The following is an 18,979-nucleotide window of genomic DNA, read 5'->3' on the forward strand; positions in this document are numbered from 1 at the left end:
ATCTCCAGCAGCCATTTTTTACCTTCTTGAATCCTGACAGTTTCCTCTTTTATTTAGGAGATCTGGGCACAGATTGTTCAGGCTGGGGCGAATCCTTTTTTTAATGTCTCAGTGTCCTTTGCACTTTGTCCACTCCAGTTCTCTGAGCCAACCAAAAAAGCGCTTTTCAGCATTTTCTTTCAAAAAAGGTTTTGATTTGGTTAATCTTTTGTTTGTTGACAGTTGAATATCTTACATGCATTACACAATCGAGCCTCTCCATCTCTTGGCTTATCTATTGCCTTAACCATAATTTTCTGGGACAACACCGTAAAACCATCCAGCAAATTCGCACACCCTAAGTATACGAACTCACAAAATATCTTACAATTACTACTTTTAAAAGAAAATTATTGAAAAAGGAAACCAATTAAGAAGAAAATTACAAAACTAATTAAAGCTTAATTTAACCTAGAGCTTTAAATGGATCATGGTGTTTACATCTTGAGATCACAGGTCTTCTTCCAATAGGAGACTTCTTTAGTTTTTACCTTTCAAACACTTTCCATTATAAAAACAACTGGTAAAAATAATCCAAGAGATATTGGTTTCTAACTACAGCATTGATTCTGAATTTTGAGGAAAATCAAGATTATCATGATCATACTTGATTTGGAACTGGGAGGGTGTTCTTCTTCCAACATTTCCAAGCACAATGACCCAGGGGATATAAATAAATTGGCACAATAAACAAAAACAAGTGATCGCAACTCTAGAGAATAAACACATAATCAATTTCAGCACCAGCCATAGAATCATCTTCGAAAGAATGCCAGTTGAAAACTGAAGTTGAGCAATTTCAGCACCTGCATCTCCCATCAGCCAGCAGCCTAAAATATAACCAAGTTCTCAAAGATTCATCTTCATGATGGCATAATTTATAACCTCAAGATTTTAGTTGTAGTTAGACCAGAAATGTGCAAGCCTTGGGGAGGTTTTGAGCGAGTCAGCATTGTTCATTGATAGGTTATCCATCAGATCATGCCTCTGCCAGCTTCAAACGAGGAACAATATTCATCGATTGGAGTTCCTGTAATGGAGTTGGCAAGCATGTTGAGGAGTCATTGGAAATAACAGATCAAAGTATTATTACTCTCCAAAAAGAATATCTAAATTAATTTCAGAAGACCGTCGTATAAAAATTTCCTTTCTTAAAAAAAAGCAAGAATCTTGGTGAACTGCAACATGCATAGAAGTAAGATTTGACATGCACAATTGATTGATAAAATTGGTACCTGAATTAAGAGCTTGCAGGCATATGGTAGTTTCATAGTAGAAATGTTATCCCCATTTTTACAAGTAGAACAAATACCAGCTCTCAGTTTCTGATTGAAATATCCTAATAGGCCACAAACTCTACAAACCTGCAAAAGAAAATTTGACTTATAAATCACTTTCTTTATGCTTTAGTTTTACATAGATTAAGCTACAAGCAGCACAAACTAGCAAGCCATCATCTTGAGGTCATTCAGTGTCCCAGATTCACATAAAAAATTTCATTTGATCAAAGTTAAAGGCTTCAGTTTGCCTTATGATAACTAAGCATACATTTAATGCTGGAAGAGCCCAATTAGACATTTCTTATGAGAATTTTAGATAAAAGAAATCTGAAAATTTCAATGATGCTATAATGTTGCCACCACATAGAAAATTTCGGCACTAATTCCAGTGCCTGAAATTGAAGTATCATGAACAACATAGAAATCAGTTAAAAAAATGAACAGCAAAGAAGAAAAGAAGCAGCTGATTCCATGTGCTTAAATTTTGCTAAATAACCAGATGCCACGCAACTAGACCTGTTCGATGGATGGGTTGGGCCAGCCTCTAAAAATCCAGGCCCAAGCCCTTTTTTATTTAATATTTAAAATATATCAAGCTCGGCCCTAACTGCCCCTGCCCAAGCACCATCCATCTCACTTGATTGGTGGGTCAGTGGGCCATGAACAGTTCTATATGCAAAGAGAGAAAAAATTCTACAAAACAAAGCAGCAGGCAAAAATCATCTTTAACACTCGTGATTAAGTAGAGTACTGAGTCACCTGAACTTCAAAAGGATCACTTGAAATCATTAGACGCTCAAAGATCAGCATGCTAGCACCATAAGCAATCAAACAATCTCGTTCCATTTCTCCTACTCGAAGTCCTGCAAAGTGAATATTTAGTAAAAATGGAGTCTTCTTGAGGTGAAGGAAAATTGAGAAAATATCTTGATATAAGCAATCAAAACCTCCATTTCGTGCTCTCCCTTCGGTAGGTTGTCTAGTTAACATTACACGGGGTCCGTTACCTCTAGCGTGCATTTTATCCAGGACCTAGGCATCAAAATTCAAAAGAAATGATTGTATAATACAGGGAAATTTGAAATAATCTGTTTCTTGAGTAAATTGGAAATATGTCACCTATTATATAGATCCGTGATAAAAACAGGGAAATGTACTATGTGAGAATTTGTATATATTAATGCATTTTTTAATACCAAAAGAGCCAAATTACTCGCGCATTTCTGCAAATATTATTTTGCTATTTTGATTAAAATCATTGTAAATAAATTATTCGTCAAAACTCAAATCCAAGAAAAATGGATATTTATATAACTTCAAAATTAATACTACAAAATAATATAGCAATAAAAGTGTTATTTACCATACTTGAAACGTAATAATTACGTAATATTTATTTTCTTTGTAAATAAATGGACCAAAATAAGCCTACTAAATAGTTTTCCTGATGAGTGTTTAAAGTAGCAGCAGTTTTAAACTTAAATTTGAATAAAAGGGTTAAAGAAAAAGGAATCAGATTAATTCGATAGTCTATATGGCGTTATTATAAGAAAATTTCTTTTTAATCTTTTAAGGAAAAATACCATTTCTTCAAGAAAGCAAGAAGAACAGCCCTATACAAAAATATATATACATATATTAATGCTCCTATAATTTTAAAACAATTGAAGATATATATGAGATGCAAAACACAAAAGAAACATAAAATTTTAAACAAACCTGATATTGTTCTAGTGCAAGGCACTTTTGCTCTAGTATATGATGATTCTTGTGAGAACTATAATTTATCAATTGATATCATACCACCTAAATAAACTAAGGAATCTCCAGTAATTAGTTAAATAACTTCTTTCTATGGTGACAATTAATCACTTGCTAAACTCTAGTAATAGGATGATAGGAGTCTAATTCTCAGTGATAGAATGCTTTTGGACCATATCGGGCCATAGGAATAGTTCCACCTGGTATTGTCCTAGGAAAAGTGTCAGGAACAACAACTTTAGTATATGTAATAATATGCAAGCAAACAGAAAAGGTGCATGTATAATGTGATATGAGAACGATTATATGCAACTTAGATGCTATACCAGATACAACAGCATTAAAAATACAATGAGAATTTACATGTAATAATTATGGATGTAAAGAAATCCCTACAGCCACAAAACGGTAAAGGAGAATATGATATTTATGAAATAAAAATTCAGCTTTTTACATCATGTGGCACAATGCAAGTGACTAATGTTCACGTGATCATTCAAATTGAAAATGTACAATTCACATTTGTCAATATAAACATTTCTAGACCACAGTCAATTAATACAAGCAAACAGGACAATGGCAAAACATGAAGAAGAAAAATCTCACCATATGTTTTAACTTCTGGTAGTAAATTGGCCCCATGAAAATGTATGCTTGCAATGGGCAACCGGTAATGCCTGGAGGAAAAATACGGATATCAGAAACCTTTCACTGATTTATGCATATCTTGATCCTTTGGTTCATAAAAAACTTACTTACTGATACAAGTACTTTTTTCTGTTTAAATTAGAGCATGTTTTCCCAATACCCAAACAACTAAGACATTACTTGCTGTAAATACTGAAAAAGATCAAAATGACTCCTTATAGAATATAAGATGGCAATGCAGATGCAAGACCCTCAGAGTAAAAGCAGCATAACCTGAATAAATGATGTCCTTCCCATTGTAGCTAAAGCCACGATTGACAAGGGTTTCACTGCCATAGACAAAGAACTAGATATCAGAACATGAATTTAGAATGGTAATATGGTGGAAAAGAAGAACATGCTAGAGATAAGAAGGCACCTTATAGCTTCAACCGTGTCTGCATGACCACTTGGTTCTCCAAAAGCACTACCATAATGGAATCTACCACAGGAGACCCCGGCTTTACCCCCAAGAAGTTCTATCATCTTTCCAACAGTCATTCGACTAAATACAAAAAAAAAATGCATAAATTACTTAAATTACTCCAGCTTGCAAGATAAAGGAATAAAAAAACAATAATTAACAGCTTCCACAGCCAGCAAAGTTAAATATTTGGCAAAAGGATCAATAAAATCATTTCCCCTAGGGCCAGATAAATTTGACAATAAAAAAGAATTAAAAAAACAAGATTATGCAGTTTCCTTAAGTAGAAACACAGTGCATCACAAGATTATGACAGAGTCCTAATGAATTATATCACTTGTTCCATTTAGCCTCTGGTTTCCCTATCAAATTCTCACCAATTCGCAACTGCAGAGCACTACTGCTTACCTGGTCTAGTGCATCAACTCGATGAAACCCTTTGGGGCCCACACTCTTTTGGTTGATTGATTCAATATGATGAAAAAAAAAATTCATGGCCAAGGCCACAAGGATAAAATAAACCGAACTAATTGAAGTTGAAAAGCACTTTGACGGCTTGCTAGCACGGAGGTCTAACCTAATAAGTCCATACCGAATTAACTAACTAAATTTGAAAAGGTACAGATACCTGAAGTAAAAGAAAATTCGAACTCCAGAACTGTGAACTTTGGTTCAATTAATTTGTTCTATTCTTATAAATTTGATTCAATATGATTTAAATTTTAAGAAATTCTTTTTAAGTTCAATATATGGAAATCATTCTCCATAGTACATTCACTCTTCCCTTTTAGTTTCCATAATGTGAAAATAATCAACAAGTAGAAGGGAACAATTACCTTGGAAAGCCATGAGGGTTCATAATCAAATCGGGGCAAATGCCACGTTCAGAAAAAGGGAAATCTTCTTGTTGAATGATTGTTCCACAAACACCTTTCTGCCCATGCCTGCTACTAAATTTGTCACCAACCTGAAAGAATATGCAAAACTAGATAAGCACACACATGAAAAAAGCTTGCAGTTATATCCCAAGACAGATTAAAACTTTTACCTCTGGTCTACGAGTGTGGCGAATCATGACTTTGATACATAGATTGTTATTCCTATCTGAAGAAAGAGCAACTCTATCTATCACAGGTGACTCCCCTTCAGGACCTTTATATGAAAGAGGACTAGGCCTATATTTGCTGGATATTGGAAAGAAGGGTGAATGACAATGATGTAAAATAGTAACAATAATAACTAATCAGCATATTACTCACATATTTTCTAATGCCGCAGATGATTTTACCGGCCCCATTGTGTCAATTGGGCACTCCTTCTTGACATAGATATCACTTGGTTTGATAATTTCCCCAGGAGCAGCAAGTCCATCATAGTCCAACACCTACAGAAGTGAAAATACATGCGAGTAAGCAAACTAACACTTTTGCTATCATAAGTTGAAGAGATTAATCATCCAATAGCATGGTGAGGAATGGCTACATCTGTGCCGGTGGTCTACGACTGTAATCCAGACACTGCACAAGATATTACTTTGTAGCAGCCAATTCAAACATGGTTATTATGAATAAGTGGCTATGGTTTGATCTATCCTTCATAAGACATCAAAAAAGGTGAAACTTCGATCTTGTATTACAATTGTTTTAAATTTGTGTAAGGGGGTATGTTATTGTTAAGCTAAATCATTTTGTTCTTTAAGACATTGCAATATCATCCAAGGTTAAGGAAGCATCAGAAAGACATCCAAGAAGAGCATATGGCCCACACAGTGTTCCTAGTAAGCTTGGATGCGTCCTGAAAAGATAAGAATCGTGTGGTATGTTCACGAAGACCTCTGCATGGTTTTCGTTGACATTGAACCGGCTTAAGTATCAAGAGGAATTTTATCTTAGTAGAGGTATCAACTATCCACATTTGAATGTACGGAAAGATATGCATGAAGAGGGAGCCACTTAAATGATGAAGACTAGCTTAAGCCAAGGATCATATCAAGCCTTCATCTTTTCAATTTCATGGATGAATTGACAAATAATATACAAGAAGACATCCCCTGGAGCATGCTTCATAATTGGCTAGTGTTTCCAGATGAAAATCATGGAGGATCATCCAAAAATCTCAAAGGGCTTAAAGCTAAGTCAAAAAATAATTAAAAAAACATCATATATATACACTAAATTTTAGCAATGCAAGGGATAATAGCTGGAGTGATGTTAATCAAGATGCTTTCGAAGTCCCAAAAGATTGGTCCATTTTGGCATGTTGCATCTCACACAGAGAGTAGGTGCAACATTACATGAACTGCAGTGTCTTCCAGTATCTAATGGCATATTTCGAAGTAGAGGAATATAAAAGATCCTGACAGGAAGGAGCATGATAAATTGAAAAGAGGAATTTGTTTTTGTGGACGTTTATTCCCGATGCAGTATGAGAGATGATGAGGAAAGGTAAACCTTTACAATAAGGAGTGGCCAAACAAGAAAATTAATATCAAGCTCAAAGTACCTTCTTTGTTTTAATAATATTTGTCAAAAATGGAAACCAAAAGCCATAAACTGATAAATTTTCAGTAAAATAAATTGAGCAGACAAAATGCAATCAATAAAGTGGTTTGGAGAAAAGGTAAATTTATCATCACAATATGCATTACCCTCTCCCTTTCTACGGTCCTGTCTGGCCTTAATATTCTATCCGATGCACCATTCTCATACTTCTGTCTAATGGCAGGATACCTGTTGATGGATCATAACAAAAATAAGCAACCATGAATCCTTATTAGTGCAATAAAATCATACAGGGAAAATTACTATGACAATGAATTCTACAAAAGTAAGAAATATAGGGTCTCAAAATTGCATACTTTTTCATTACTATACAGCGACCAAATCCACGGTCTAAAGATGCCTTGTTCATGACTATTGCGTCCTCTATGTCATAGCCAGAATAACTCATTACAGCAACAGTTGCATTCTGACCAGCCCCAAGCTTATCATAACCAACCTGTAAGTAAACTAATTAGCTCACAGTCCATGATTTCTACCACATTTATTTTATGCAGTATAATTACCAGTTCGATTGTCCTTGTTGTCAATAAAGGGCGTTGTGGATACACCAATAAATAAAGTAAAGAGTCCATCCGGAATAACTACAAAACACAAGCCAGTTAAGGTTATTAAGTTAGCACAGAAACCATTCTCACTAATATGAAAACATGCATAAGTATCAACAAACTCAGTTTTCCATAAAATTGCCAAAACAACATAATGTCTTTTAGTTTGGCGGAAGGGAAGCAGTAACAGGAAAAGAAATCAGTATCGAAATCCAACTAAAATTGAAATGAATAATAGAGACAGTGAAACATTCAAAGGATAGAGCCAGTATCATGGTAACAATTATTACTTTTGAGATCTCGCTTTTGGTCATTTTTTTATTTAAATTTTATGGCAAATATATTTTTTGGCTATTCGATATGGGAAGCAAAGGAACTCTAGCAATTCTCTTGGATAAAACTTATATCAGGGAATGAAAGGGAGAACGCAGGGGCTACCAGCCCTTTTTTATAATGGTGTCTTCCTCTGAGAGAAAAAGATGTAGAACCAGTCAATTTGCATTGGCCATAGCCATACAGCAACTCAGCTACGTTAAGCATGCAACCAGAAGAATGTTCATGTTCTTTGTTTTATGGTACATATTTATTTATGGATAAAAAGTGGTCAACCATTACCAAGTCAAGGATATAAAGCCGCAAATCCTGATTGTTGTCATGATAAAAAAGGTAGGCTAGGTAGGCAGGAGCATTATCCATTACAGCAACAATCATTTTATGTATAGTGCATAGCCACAAACAACAACAATAAGTACACATGCAAATCTATGACGCACGGACACGGACACAGGAGATGAGATTTTCTGAAAAAGCGAGACATGGATACGGCAGGGACACAACAAATCTAATATATATAGATAGAAAATGATAATTATTACAATGTAAACTTACATAAATAACATTCATAAAAGTTAAACTATAAATCCAAAACACTTTCAATCTCTCAAGAACCTCTGCACCATCCAGTGACTCAATCTCAATAAGGTATAGAAAAGATTTTAAGGTGGAGAAAGTGAAGAACAAACCGAAGAGATAGAGGTAGAGAGAGAGATTTCTTTTTGTTGAAATAAGCGTGAGATATAGAGATTAAGTGTCATTACGGTTTTCTTAAGAGACTTATGTTTTATGTTTTTATAATTTGATTCATTATATTTTAAGTAATTATAAGAGGTACCCCACATTTTTCAAATTTGTTCCAAGTTTTGCAAATTTTATTATATCATGTGTCCCCAACTGTCCCCACCTGCAAAAGAAAAAAAAAGTAAAAAACATGTTTTTTGGTGTCCATGTCCCCAGAGTGTCTAACACACATACGGCAACCCCCTAGGAGTGTCAGTGCTTCATAGATGAAAACATTAATGTATATATTTCTCACATTTGGTTTTGTGAGTGTATGTACCAAAAAATCAAATCATTAGACTGAAGTAATTATTGAACTTTGTTGCAGCAACACAATGCAACTGCTTCAGGGAAATAGTACAATGCAATTGACATAAAAAGGGACAGATAAGAATAGTTCCATTTCCGTGCAAAATTGATAATAAATAATGAAACAATTACTTGCCTGGTTGTATGCAATATTTCCCATAGCTTGCTTCCCCATAGCACACTGTTTAACAGTAAAAAAGCAAAAGGTAAGAGTGAAATTGTTTGTTCATGGAAAAGCATGATCCTAAACTTTAGGAATTACATAATGAAACCTGATATGTATTCCTTGGAGACTGATTATGATGAGGAAATGGTATTAGCCCAGCACAAACGCCCAGGATGGTGAAAGGTTCTATCTCAATATGGGTCGTCTCAGGTGTGGCCTCTCCTTCGTATAAAGCTATCTGCACAACCAAAAGTTTTACAAACTTACAGGCCATCGCCTATCTATGACAACCTGTAAATCCTAAAAGATAAGAAATTACTTTCCAACATTACAATAGCTAAAGACTTGGGGATTGTTAAATGAGAACCAACCAGAGCATTGTTCTCCTCATTGACATCAAGATATTCAATTAATCCGTCGCGTAAGAAGTCATCAAAAGTGCGGACTCCATCCTGAAAGGGAAAAATAAAGTAAATCAGTTCTGAAGTCACCATTCTTTGTGCAGAATACAGTACATAGATCAAACTCACCCGCAACTCTTTCATATGGTGCTCTTTAATCCTTGATACACCTCTATCTGCAATAACCAGTGGACGGCAAACTCGACCTCCATCAGAAGCAAGGTACACAGCGCGCTGAGAAACATTTTTTTGTCACAAGATCGGCTATTTAATAATTATTAAAACCCCCAAAAGTTACTAGTTTACTAAACCAAAGATATGAAAGATTATGATTTTCCATCTCTTTCCTTTATTTCTATTTATGCTTGAAAAATGATAAGAAGCAAGTAGAAGCCAAAAATTTGCAGCCAGAAGTTTCATAGAATTGGTCATGGCAACTGCTCGAGTTAGTAAATTGGCTCTCCCAGATTTTACATTAAAAACTAGCCATAATAAGATTTTCAAGAGCAAACAAAGATTCCAAATAATGTCTTAACTAGATATTTGCATCCTTGTGTCACTAGAGTCTCTTCATCAAATCAGTAGAAGTTTGATTCCGAAAGCATTTTAAAGACCTAACTAAATTTCCTTATCCTTGCATGACTTCAGTTGCTTCATCAAATCAGCAATAGCTTGATTGATAAAGGATATTTTTAGACACTCTGTCCAGTTGCTAGTAATTGATTAAGTCTTTGCTGACTGTTAAACACAGTTATTTGCATTAGAAACCAAATTGTGGCTTCACAGTCATGAGATTGTTAGGATTTATTTACATCCATTTCAGATCCATACCTCAGACCACGTCATATATAAACCCTAACCAGTCCTACATCAGACCTCATACCAAAAGCATGTCACATATTTTAAGTGCATAACAAACTTTCTATTTTGATATTACATTTCTAATAAATTGAGGCACAAGAATTTACCTGCTTCTCATTCACAAAGACACTTACAAACTCGCCAATTTTGCCAGCTCTTCGCAGCTTTCTCATGGAATTAACGAAATACTGAACATGGATTTTGGGAGGGGATCAAAAAGAAAGTTAATGGAAAGAAACAGAATTTGCACATAACAAAACCATTTTTACCTGCGGCCGTCTGTGCTTGCCAAGGATGAGCCCGTTAAATATAACCAGAAAAGAATTTGGCGTATGAAGCTCTTCTCCAGAAAGAAGTTCCAAGTCTTCAACGCCCAAACAATAGCACTATTGCAGTAAACATTGCAGTATTACGATAGTTTTTCTTAATTGCTAAGAGGACATATAAGCTCAAATGCACACAAACACATAATCACACATGCACAGGCCTATATATAGAGCTAGTAACTGAAAACTTATATGCCAAAGAAAGAAATTAAACTAAGTAAACTTCAACTATGTCGGCTACTTATCGCAGGTATGTAGATTCTTCTTCTCCATCTCAAGTCATAGAAGAAAAGAATTACTTTCTATGAAAGCTGTCCAGGATTGCAGAATTTTAAGTTTTATACACAAGAAGTGGAAATTTGATTGCAAAGGTATTGGGACAGCAGCCAGAAAATTCAGGGAGCAGAGAAGTTACAAGTTGTTGGATGGGTTAATAATGAAGAAGTTATTAAAAAAATATGCAGCCGAACATTAAGAACTGCTCAAATTACCCATGAACAATGATTATCATCACTATTGAAGTTTTTAGGCTGATAAGCACATCTTCTATTAAGAATTAGTCCAGCACCCAAACTGAATTTTCAAGGTCATAAATGACATTCATGTGAATAAGTCAAAGTTTAAAAAGGCAAAGCGCAAAAATTTAATCAAAGAAAGAAAACGGTAATGACAAGCACGAGATCTCACAAGGAGCTTAACGAATAACACAATTCGTTAAGCGTAAAGCAAAAAGAAACACATGCATTAACATGACAGATATCAAGGCCCAATTATTGATATTGCTTGACAATGAGAATAGGATCACTATAGACTTCAGCTCAATATCTTGTAAGAGAACAATATTTCCTCAAGATTAGGATCACTATAGATATCTACATGTACAATCTAACTTAAATCAACAGACTTGGTTTTATACCTCCTTACTATTCTGTTTCTTATTCCTATCTAGAATACTTAATAAGAGATATTACCTCATCAAGAGGTATCTCTAAGCAACATCTGAAATGCTGTGTTTACCCTAAGAGAGAAAAATTTATTTGAACTGGAGACATACCAGAGAAATTAATGGACCCTCTTCGTCATCAGTTGTAACATGAGTCATTAGGGCCAAGTTCTTCACTAGTCCACAAGCTTCACCTTCTGGAGTATCACAAGGACAAAGCATACCCCACTATAACAAAAATGCAGAACATCATCAAACAAAATAACTTAAGGATCAGCAATAAAACATATAAGCCTAAGCAGCAGAACAAAAAAGCAACCAAATTTGCAATTTTTCTCCAATATAATGCAAACATTAACATTACCTGGCTTGGTTGCAATGCTCTAGGTCCACTTACTTTTCTGGACTTCTCAAATTGTGGTGAGACTCTTGTCATCATGCCTAAACTTGCAATATAGGATAATCTAACTAACACCTTCCAGAAGAGGATTCACCATCAGTTTATTCTATACCAATAAAGCATATACAAAAAGAATAAAATAATTTCCTGAGGGTTAAAATGGAAACGTACACAACCTGTGTCATGCCTTTCCTGTGCATTTTAAATCGCTTGACATCAAAGTTGCCAGTAGAGAGCGTCCTTTCCAGCCCATTAGTAATGTTATCTCTGACTATATACTGAAACAAGAAAAAAGGTTAAAGGGAAAGAAAAAAAAAAAAGGAACTGCAAAATCAAAGAAACTTGTTCAGGAAGTAAGACAACTGTCCTTATATGGAAGTCTAAAATGAAATAAAATAAAGGTCCTAATCAAGTATAAGAAGATAAATAAAGGGTGTCAAGGCTGAAAATAACTTTTTTATGGAAAATGTCTTCTAAAATGCTCTTTTCTGGTGGTTACAGTCCATAAAATATTTACATTTGTCATAAATTCATCATATATTTATAATTAATATAAAGAAAAATACAAAAAAAAAGAGAGAAAATTTTGGTTTCTGATGACTGTATAGAGTCCAAACAACAGCACTGGCCATTGGTATCTGGGGGTTACAAGAGGCGATGGGCAGCAATTGATATACTAACAGGTACGTGTTCACCTAATGTTTGTATAAATTCTTTTCTTTCCCATAAGTCTGTATAAGTCCAGAAAATAACTTCCTCTTTTGAAGTCATTTGAACTCATTTTCCTTTAAAATGACAGTTAACTAATTTTCCTAAGCACACAAAAAATTGTAAATTGCTTTCCTGGAAAATACTTTCAGCGACCAAAGAGTATTGTATGTCATTCGCAATAATAGCATACTGAAGTCTGGATTGATATAGGAAATATCATTTACAATGCCTCTGCCTAGGACAGAAAGTATATTATCAACAAATATATCTGCATGTAAAACTATTTCAGTATAAAGTTATACAAGAAGAGGCACATACAATGGCATTGTCACCAATGGAAAAGTAAGGAACAATAACGGACTTCCTAAAGCTAAAACAACTATACAACATTGAAGGAAAAACATATGAGAAGAAGATGCATGTCATCCTAACACAGGGACTCACATACTCAGATAGACTACGGTTGCATCAATAACATCCACCACTTACTTGGGCAAGGTCAAACCGGCTAGACCGATTTTGTTTTGTAAGCACGGTGTCTATTGTTCTCTGAACCTCAGTAATCATTGTCTTAAACAAGTCCTACAATGCAGAGCCAAATTAGAGAGAGAGAGAGAGAGAGAGAGAGAGAGAGAGAGTGTGTGTGTGTGTGTGTGTGTGAGAGAGAGAGAGAGAGGGAGAGAGAATTTGGAAAATATAGCGTCTATAGCAATCAGGAATTGTAGCATAATACCTCAAAGAGCAGAGAAATTAACTGGCCAGATAGCTCCAATCGTTTGTTACCCACATAATCCTATAAAAAGGATGAGAACAATTCATTTGAAATATGCCATCACACATCAACCCAGACACATACAATGCATGTTAAGTAGGCTCAACTGGAAATGACCTGAATAGATGGGAATCGAAAAACTAATCCACTGATTTAATGCAATGAAGCAGATATATAAAACATTTTAAAAACCACAAAGAAAGGAGAAGAATGGTCAAAGCATTTGAAGCACCTATATACCCCAAAAGATAATTCAGACCATGTAGCTACCAACTCAAAGTAGCCATTTCCTATAAAATGCACTCCCTCATACACATAAAGCTTCCTCAAGAATTGGCTCACTCTCGGATGAGGGTAGCCAAAGATATGCCTCCATGGTGCTGCTATTGAATTTATATGAGCAGTGGAGGTTTATCCTAGGCAGCCACTCAGTTGTACTAGATGCCTACCTTCTGAACAAGAGGAACAACCAAAGTTTGTCAAATAATTTGTACCTCGTGATAATAGACTCCCTGCACCTTTGCTTAAATGGCCTCCCATCAACCATGTATTAATCATCTTGATTCTTTGTCTTAAAAGATTTTGTTTGCTTTCCATTCTAGGGAATTTCATCTTCTGATCCTTTCTCATAAAAGAGTCGTTTGCTTTTCAAATTTCTTTTAGAGAATTTCTTTTTTACACTCACATACTTCTGCAGGACCCCTTGGCTATTGCTTTTCTGTCCCTTCTATATAGATTCTAGTTATTTGAATGCAAGAAACAAAACTATAATACATTCATGTCTATATAAGTAAATCAATTACCTTATCATCCATTGCATCCTTGTTTAACATAGCTTCCATCATCCTCCGCAACATTACCGCAACATACAAACATTTTGGACGAAAATTATTTTTATGCACCTAAAAGGCAGAAAATACAGAGGTTAAACTTGATATACTGACTATTAGCAAGTGTATTTGAATTGCGTATATAAGAGAAATCCTACCGGAACATTAGCAAGAAAGACATCTCGAAGAATAGTAAGAGCTCTATTTTCCTGTTCAAAAAGTAACAATATCCTATGTTAAACAAAAATCCAGCAAACAAATCTATATAAACATTCATGCGTATAGTCAAAGATACATAAGATGTAGTGTCCTGTAGCGCACGTATATAAAAAGGGAAAGAGGAAGGGAAAACCTTTACAAATGAAGAACTGGCATATGTAGACATCTTCACCTGCAACAGCCAAAAATTGATATTAAAAACTAGCTGCAAACTTGAATATGGAGTCAGCACTGATAATTGAATTAAGAAAGCTAAAGCATATGGCTTTATCAGGTGAACAAGTATGTACTACAAAAAAAACTAAAAATAAAACAAACAATTTAAAGAATGCAAAACAAATTAGCAGACGTAGCATCCTTATTGAACACTATTGTTGAAATGGTCAGACTTAAGATGCAAATTGTTTGATCAGTCAAATACTTAAAACTTACAACATATTGACTCCTGCTCTAATGATCAGTAACTATGGGCTAGGATCAGTCTACCCTACATAAACAGAAAAGATAAATAAGTCTCTTCTAATGGACTTGCATGCTCTCCAGGTTCACAGCAACGATAACACAGAAAAGAAATCAATCTTGACTGGTTCAAAAAACTCAACTCTAGCTTTGCCATGTTTAAGTGTAACCTTACTGAACTTACAATAGTGATATTAATCAAGGTCAAGTCACGATATCAAGATGGTTTGAAAATGAACGATATCTGAGAGTTGCATGAAAGCAACTTTTTAAAAGGCAATTGTGAAATAAACAGGAAATGTAATTGTCAATAATTGTGCATAAAAACAACATAAAGTTAAACATCAACCAACAAGGAATTTTCATCAACTGGATACCTGGCAATGGTTATCAAGCAATTGATCCTCAGAGAGCAAGAAATTTACAAACCCAGGAGTTACAGTTCTATGATCACTTTGAGGTCTAAGTTAGCGCATCTGATTATGAAATTAAATACCAAAATCACCAAGGACTACTGATGCAATGACGCTTATAAACAGGAGTATCATACCTTTCCATCAAGATATTCCAAAGCTTTTTGTTGAGTGTAGATACTCAGACCAGCACATTCCTGAGATCAGAGTAGGAAGATTTAGAGATTAACTTAGTACGAGGTGAACAAAGCAATAATATAGAAACAAAATGAATTAGGAGACAATGACGTTTAAAATCCAAAAATATGCAAATTTTGAGTGCAGAAATAAGCAAAAATGCAGGACACAAATATATGTATCCAGAATGTTAAGAAGTAGCAAATGTCACTATTTACCACAGAAAAGATTGTACCATTACAATTATAATGGACAAACCCAATTTCATTATAAGCAACATGAACCCCCTTTTATCTTTATTTTCCAGAATAGAAAACAATGCAATATAGCAAATGCTTTAACGTGCTAATTTATTAACGCCCATAATGGCAATCAAGTTGTCTAGGAAGTTAATCGATAGTGACTCCAGAACATTTCATGATTGATTACCTCAATAGATGGCAAAAGTAGGGCACTGTATCGAGGATCTCTTCCCACCATCTGAACAACCTCTTGATCACTCTCCATTCCCATAGCCTTGATTACTACCATAATAGGAATCTATAACACATTTTGAAAATAATTAATACCTTGTCAACCCAAGGCAGCTCTAAAAAAAGACATGGAACAAAAATAAACATAAACTCTTGTGGGGTGTAGGGGGGATGGAATTAAAAAAAAAAAGTAATTCTAAAACAAGGACCTTTTTTACAAATTGATTGAGACATAGATACATCTTTTCCTTCTCCATCTGAATAATTGTTTTGCTTTTTGTTGCCTCTGTGCTGCTTGTAACAGATGCATTTATACTGAAAAAAGGTAGCAAACAATCATAAGGAGCCAAACCCATAAATTGTAAAGCCCATTGAGAAGTGAATCAAAAGAATAAGAAAAAACAATATCAAGTCAAAAAATTTATCATCAGAACAGTAAGAAAATATTTAGATAAACACCAAATTAGGAGCATCCTAGTCACAGAAATAAAAATGGAAGATGCTTGGGTCATATCAAAGAAAGAAATAAGAAATTGACATAAAACCCAAAGAGCAACTTACTTTCCTTTCTTATCGGTATCAATAATTATTCTATTCTTTGAAAGTTGCTCTTGTATTAAGATCACCTGAAAGAGATTTTTGGCATCAAAAATGCAAATAAGAAAAACTATCACAAAAAGATAGGAAAATATAGAACTAAGTAAACTCAATGAAAATTGCAGGAAGAAGCAAATAAAAAAAATATAGCATCATCAAAGTGCACATGAAATTTTGTAGCATGGCCTTCACCTTCTAAAAGCCACTTATTCATCTACAGAAAGATCAAAACTTTAAATCACATTGCAATCATATTTTATTGTCATCAGTTTATCATGATTAAACACATGAACTGTTCACAATATGTAAGAACCATAACTCAAGTGGTCCAAGAAAGAGCTGCATTTAAGAGAAGTTCCTGCAACTAAAGCCATTTTCTGATTGCCTAGGCCTAAGTTTGTCATTCTGATAACTTAACAGCATTTTACTATGGTATCAAGTATAACCCTCAATAGTATCTCAAGTATTCAGCCGCTCTCTTCAGCCAAATAACACATGCTTCAAGCGCAGAGTTGAATTGTATCAAGAAATTGCAAACCATACATGAAGGGCCTTGCAGAACATGCCGTCAAGGGAATCCTGATCGTCATTAAGTCAAGTTGTACAAACCATTGCAGTATGAAATGTGTGCACAAACGAACAACTTGCTTTAAATATTATTTCCAAAATGTTAAAACCATTAAAAGAGTTAGTAAATCACCTTTTCTGTTCCTTTTATGACAAAATATCCTCCAGGGTCCAGGGGGCACTCACCTAAAGTCAACAAACATTGTCTAATAAGAAGCATGGACGTAAATATATGCCACAACAAAAAGCCATATATGAGGTTAGGGCACACAAACCTAGCCTTGCTAGTTCAGCTTCGTCTTTTCCATATAATACACAACTGCGACTCCGCAACATGATAGGCATTCTTCCAATAACAACATCATTCTGCATGAACAACTACAATTTATCCACAGCGACGTTTCCACACTACTAGATATAAGTACCAATTATGCTACTACTACCTTTTCCACTCTGGTTTTCTGATCATGGCTTCCGTAAATATACTCTACATTGACCAATATCGGTGCAGCATACCTAACATTCACAGCAAGTGCCAAACAGAGACAAATTCAGAAGTCCTTCAGTTTGACGACCTCATGTATGCATACAAAGAAATACACGTATGCACATATTACTAGATATTTATCCAATGTCCATACATAAGCAAGTGAATAATGAAAGAAATAAAATGATACAAGCAAGGATGAATGGCTGCATACGTCTTGTCAGATAACCGGCACATATGAGGACTTAGTTGTTCACTAACACCGTCCATTATATCCGAAGGTGTACCAATTCTAACATCCTTAAACCTGGATAAAATTGACACGAAAACACAAATATATAAGCGAATTTAATCCATCAAATCAGATTATTCAAAAACACTAAATGAAGACGAACAAGAAAACAATCAAATAGGTACCTGAGATAAATCCCAGGATCAACAGTGGATACAATTCGATCATTAGCGCGAACAATCTTCTTTATACCAATGTTTACAAAGTAATTAAATGAGTCCAAATGCTGCTTCACTAGTCCTCTAACCTGATCAGGACAATAACAGCCATTTAAAACTAATAGATAAACAAAATAAACTTAAATTTCTTTGTTATAGTACAAAATGAGTGTTACATTAATCGACTAATTAATTACCTTTAAGAACTCAGGAAGAAGCTGGAATTTATCGACGGCTGATTTAATAGGAGCAGTGAGCTTCTGCTTATCGATTAATTGCTCGACCAAATTTTGCCTTTAATTACACAGTTTAGGAGCAATCAAAACTCATTGCTTATTGACTAAGACCCTAAACAACTAACAAAAAAAATATAGAAAGGGGAAGAAGAACCTACTCATTGTTTCCAATAGAAGAATCTGTCTGCATAAGTCCCATGGTTTATTATGGTCTGCTTTGATTGATCAAATTAAATTGAATGTTAATTAATTGTTCAATTTTGTAATGGAAATGAAAGGAATTAGGTTCTCTTTTATTCGTTTGATTTTGCAGAGAAAGTTTGCTGTTTGGAAAATGGAGCCAGTTAGAACCATAGGCATAAACCCTTTTTCTAAAACCCTCTTCTGCCCATTGCGTCGGATCCGGGTCAATCTCGAACTGATAATTGGTGTAGTATTGTATGCCGTATGCGGTTCTACGTATTTAGCCGGGTTTTTCTTGTTCAAATTTAACCGGGTATATTGGATTGGATCAACATAATCTTTATTTTAGTTTTATCTTTTTAGATAAATCTTTATTTTAGTTCGGATAGTATTAAAATCAAAATATATTGAAATCAGTTGATAAAAAGAAATTGTAATGAGTTCATTTATTACAGTCCAGTCTTTCTAATGGTAATTAAATCTTGAATTTTTTTGTTTCCAATATCCAAATAAAAACCTTTTATTCAAATCATAAAAGAAAATTATGAAGAAACGAATCAAATTACTTTTAGGATAATTTGATTTT

The 18,979-nt window shown here is 34.5% G+C and overlaps 1 protein-coding gene across 2 annotated transcripts; it reads right to left on the reverse strand.

Annotated features, from left to right (window-relative positions):
- Positions 1-523: 523 nt before the first annotated feature.
- Positions 524-18,607, reverse strand: LOC8277193 (DNA-directed RNA polymerase III subunit 2). Of its 2 annotated transcripts, XR_001535674.3 has the most exons (39): positions 18,369-18,607; positions 18,172-18,268; positions 17,942-18,063; positions 17,739-17,831; positions 17,481-17,553; positions 17,313-17,403; positions 17,171-17,223; positions 16,435-16,499; positions 16,083-16,188; positions 15,830-15,940; positions 15,361-15,420; positions 14,485-14,523; positions 14,291-14,341; positions 14,106-14,204; positions 13,264-13,323; positions 13,020-13,112; positions 11,996-12,097; positions 11,784-11,894; positions 11,531-11,647; positions 10,420-10,536; positions 10,258-10,338; positions 9,419-9,523; positions 9,260-9,340; positions 8,995-9,126; positions 8,859-8,903; positions 7,256-7,333; positions 7,049-7,188; positions 6,839-6,920; positions 5,451-5,575; positions 5,240-5,375; positions 5,028-5,158; positions 4,147-4,272; positions 4,002-4,057; positions 3,687-3,757; positions 2,267-2,351; positions 2,079-2,182; positions 1,275-1,403; positions 950-1,069; positions 524-869 (listed from the first exon to the last, which is right to left on the reverse strand). XR_001535674.3 is itself a non-coding variant. In XM_015723266.3 (38 exons), exons 1-38 carry the CDS (start codon positions 18,407-18,409, stop codon positions 1,019-1,021), a joined length of 3,459 nt encoding a protein of 1,152 aa, XP_015578752.1. In that variant the 5' UTR covers positions 18,410-18,607; the 3' UTR covers positions 524-1,018. The 2 variants fall into 2 exon arrangements, 1 of the variants encoding a protein (XP_015578752.1); XM_015723266.3 differs by having other exon boundaries at positions 524-1,069.
- Positions 18,608-18,979: the final 372 nt, after the last annotated feature.

This window comes from Ricinus communis, chromosome 8, assembly GCF_019578655.1.
Source record: "Ricinus communis isolate WT05 ecotype wild-type chromosome 8, ASM1957865v1, whole genome shotgun sequence".
NCBI lineage: Eukaryota > Viridiplantae > Streptophyta > Magnoliopsida > Malpighiales > Euphorbiaceae > Ricinus > Ricinus communis.

What these genes read in the sequence shown, in the direction of transcription:
- LOC8277193 (XM_015723266.3), bottom strand. Translation starts at nt 18,409, where the DNA reads ATGGGACTTATGCAGACAGATTCTTCTATTGGAAACAATGA. An exon ending in AGGATGCAATGGATGATAAG is followed by an intron (nt 13,324 to 14,105) that starts GTAATTGATTTA and finishes TCCTTTTTATAG; the next exon opens with GATTATGTGGGTAACAAACG. An exon ending in GCCGGTTTGACCTTGCCCAA is followed by an intron (nt 12,098 to 13,019) that starts GTAAGTGGTGGA and finishes TTCTTGTTTCAG; the next exon opens with TATATAGTCAGAGATAACAT.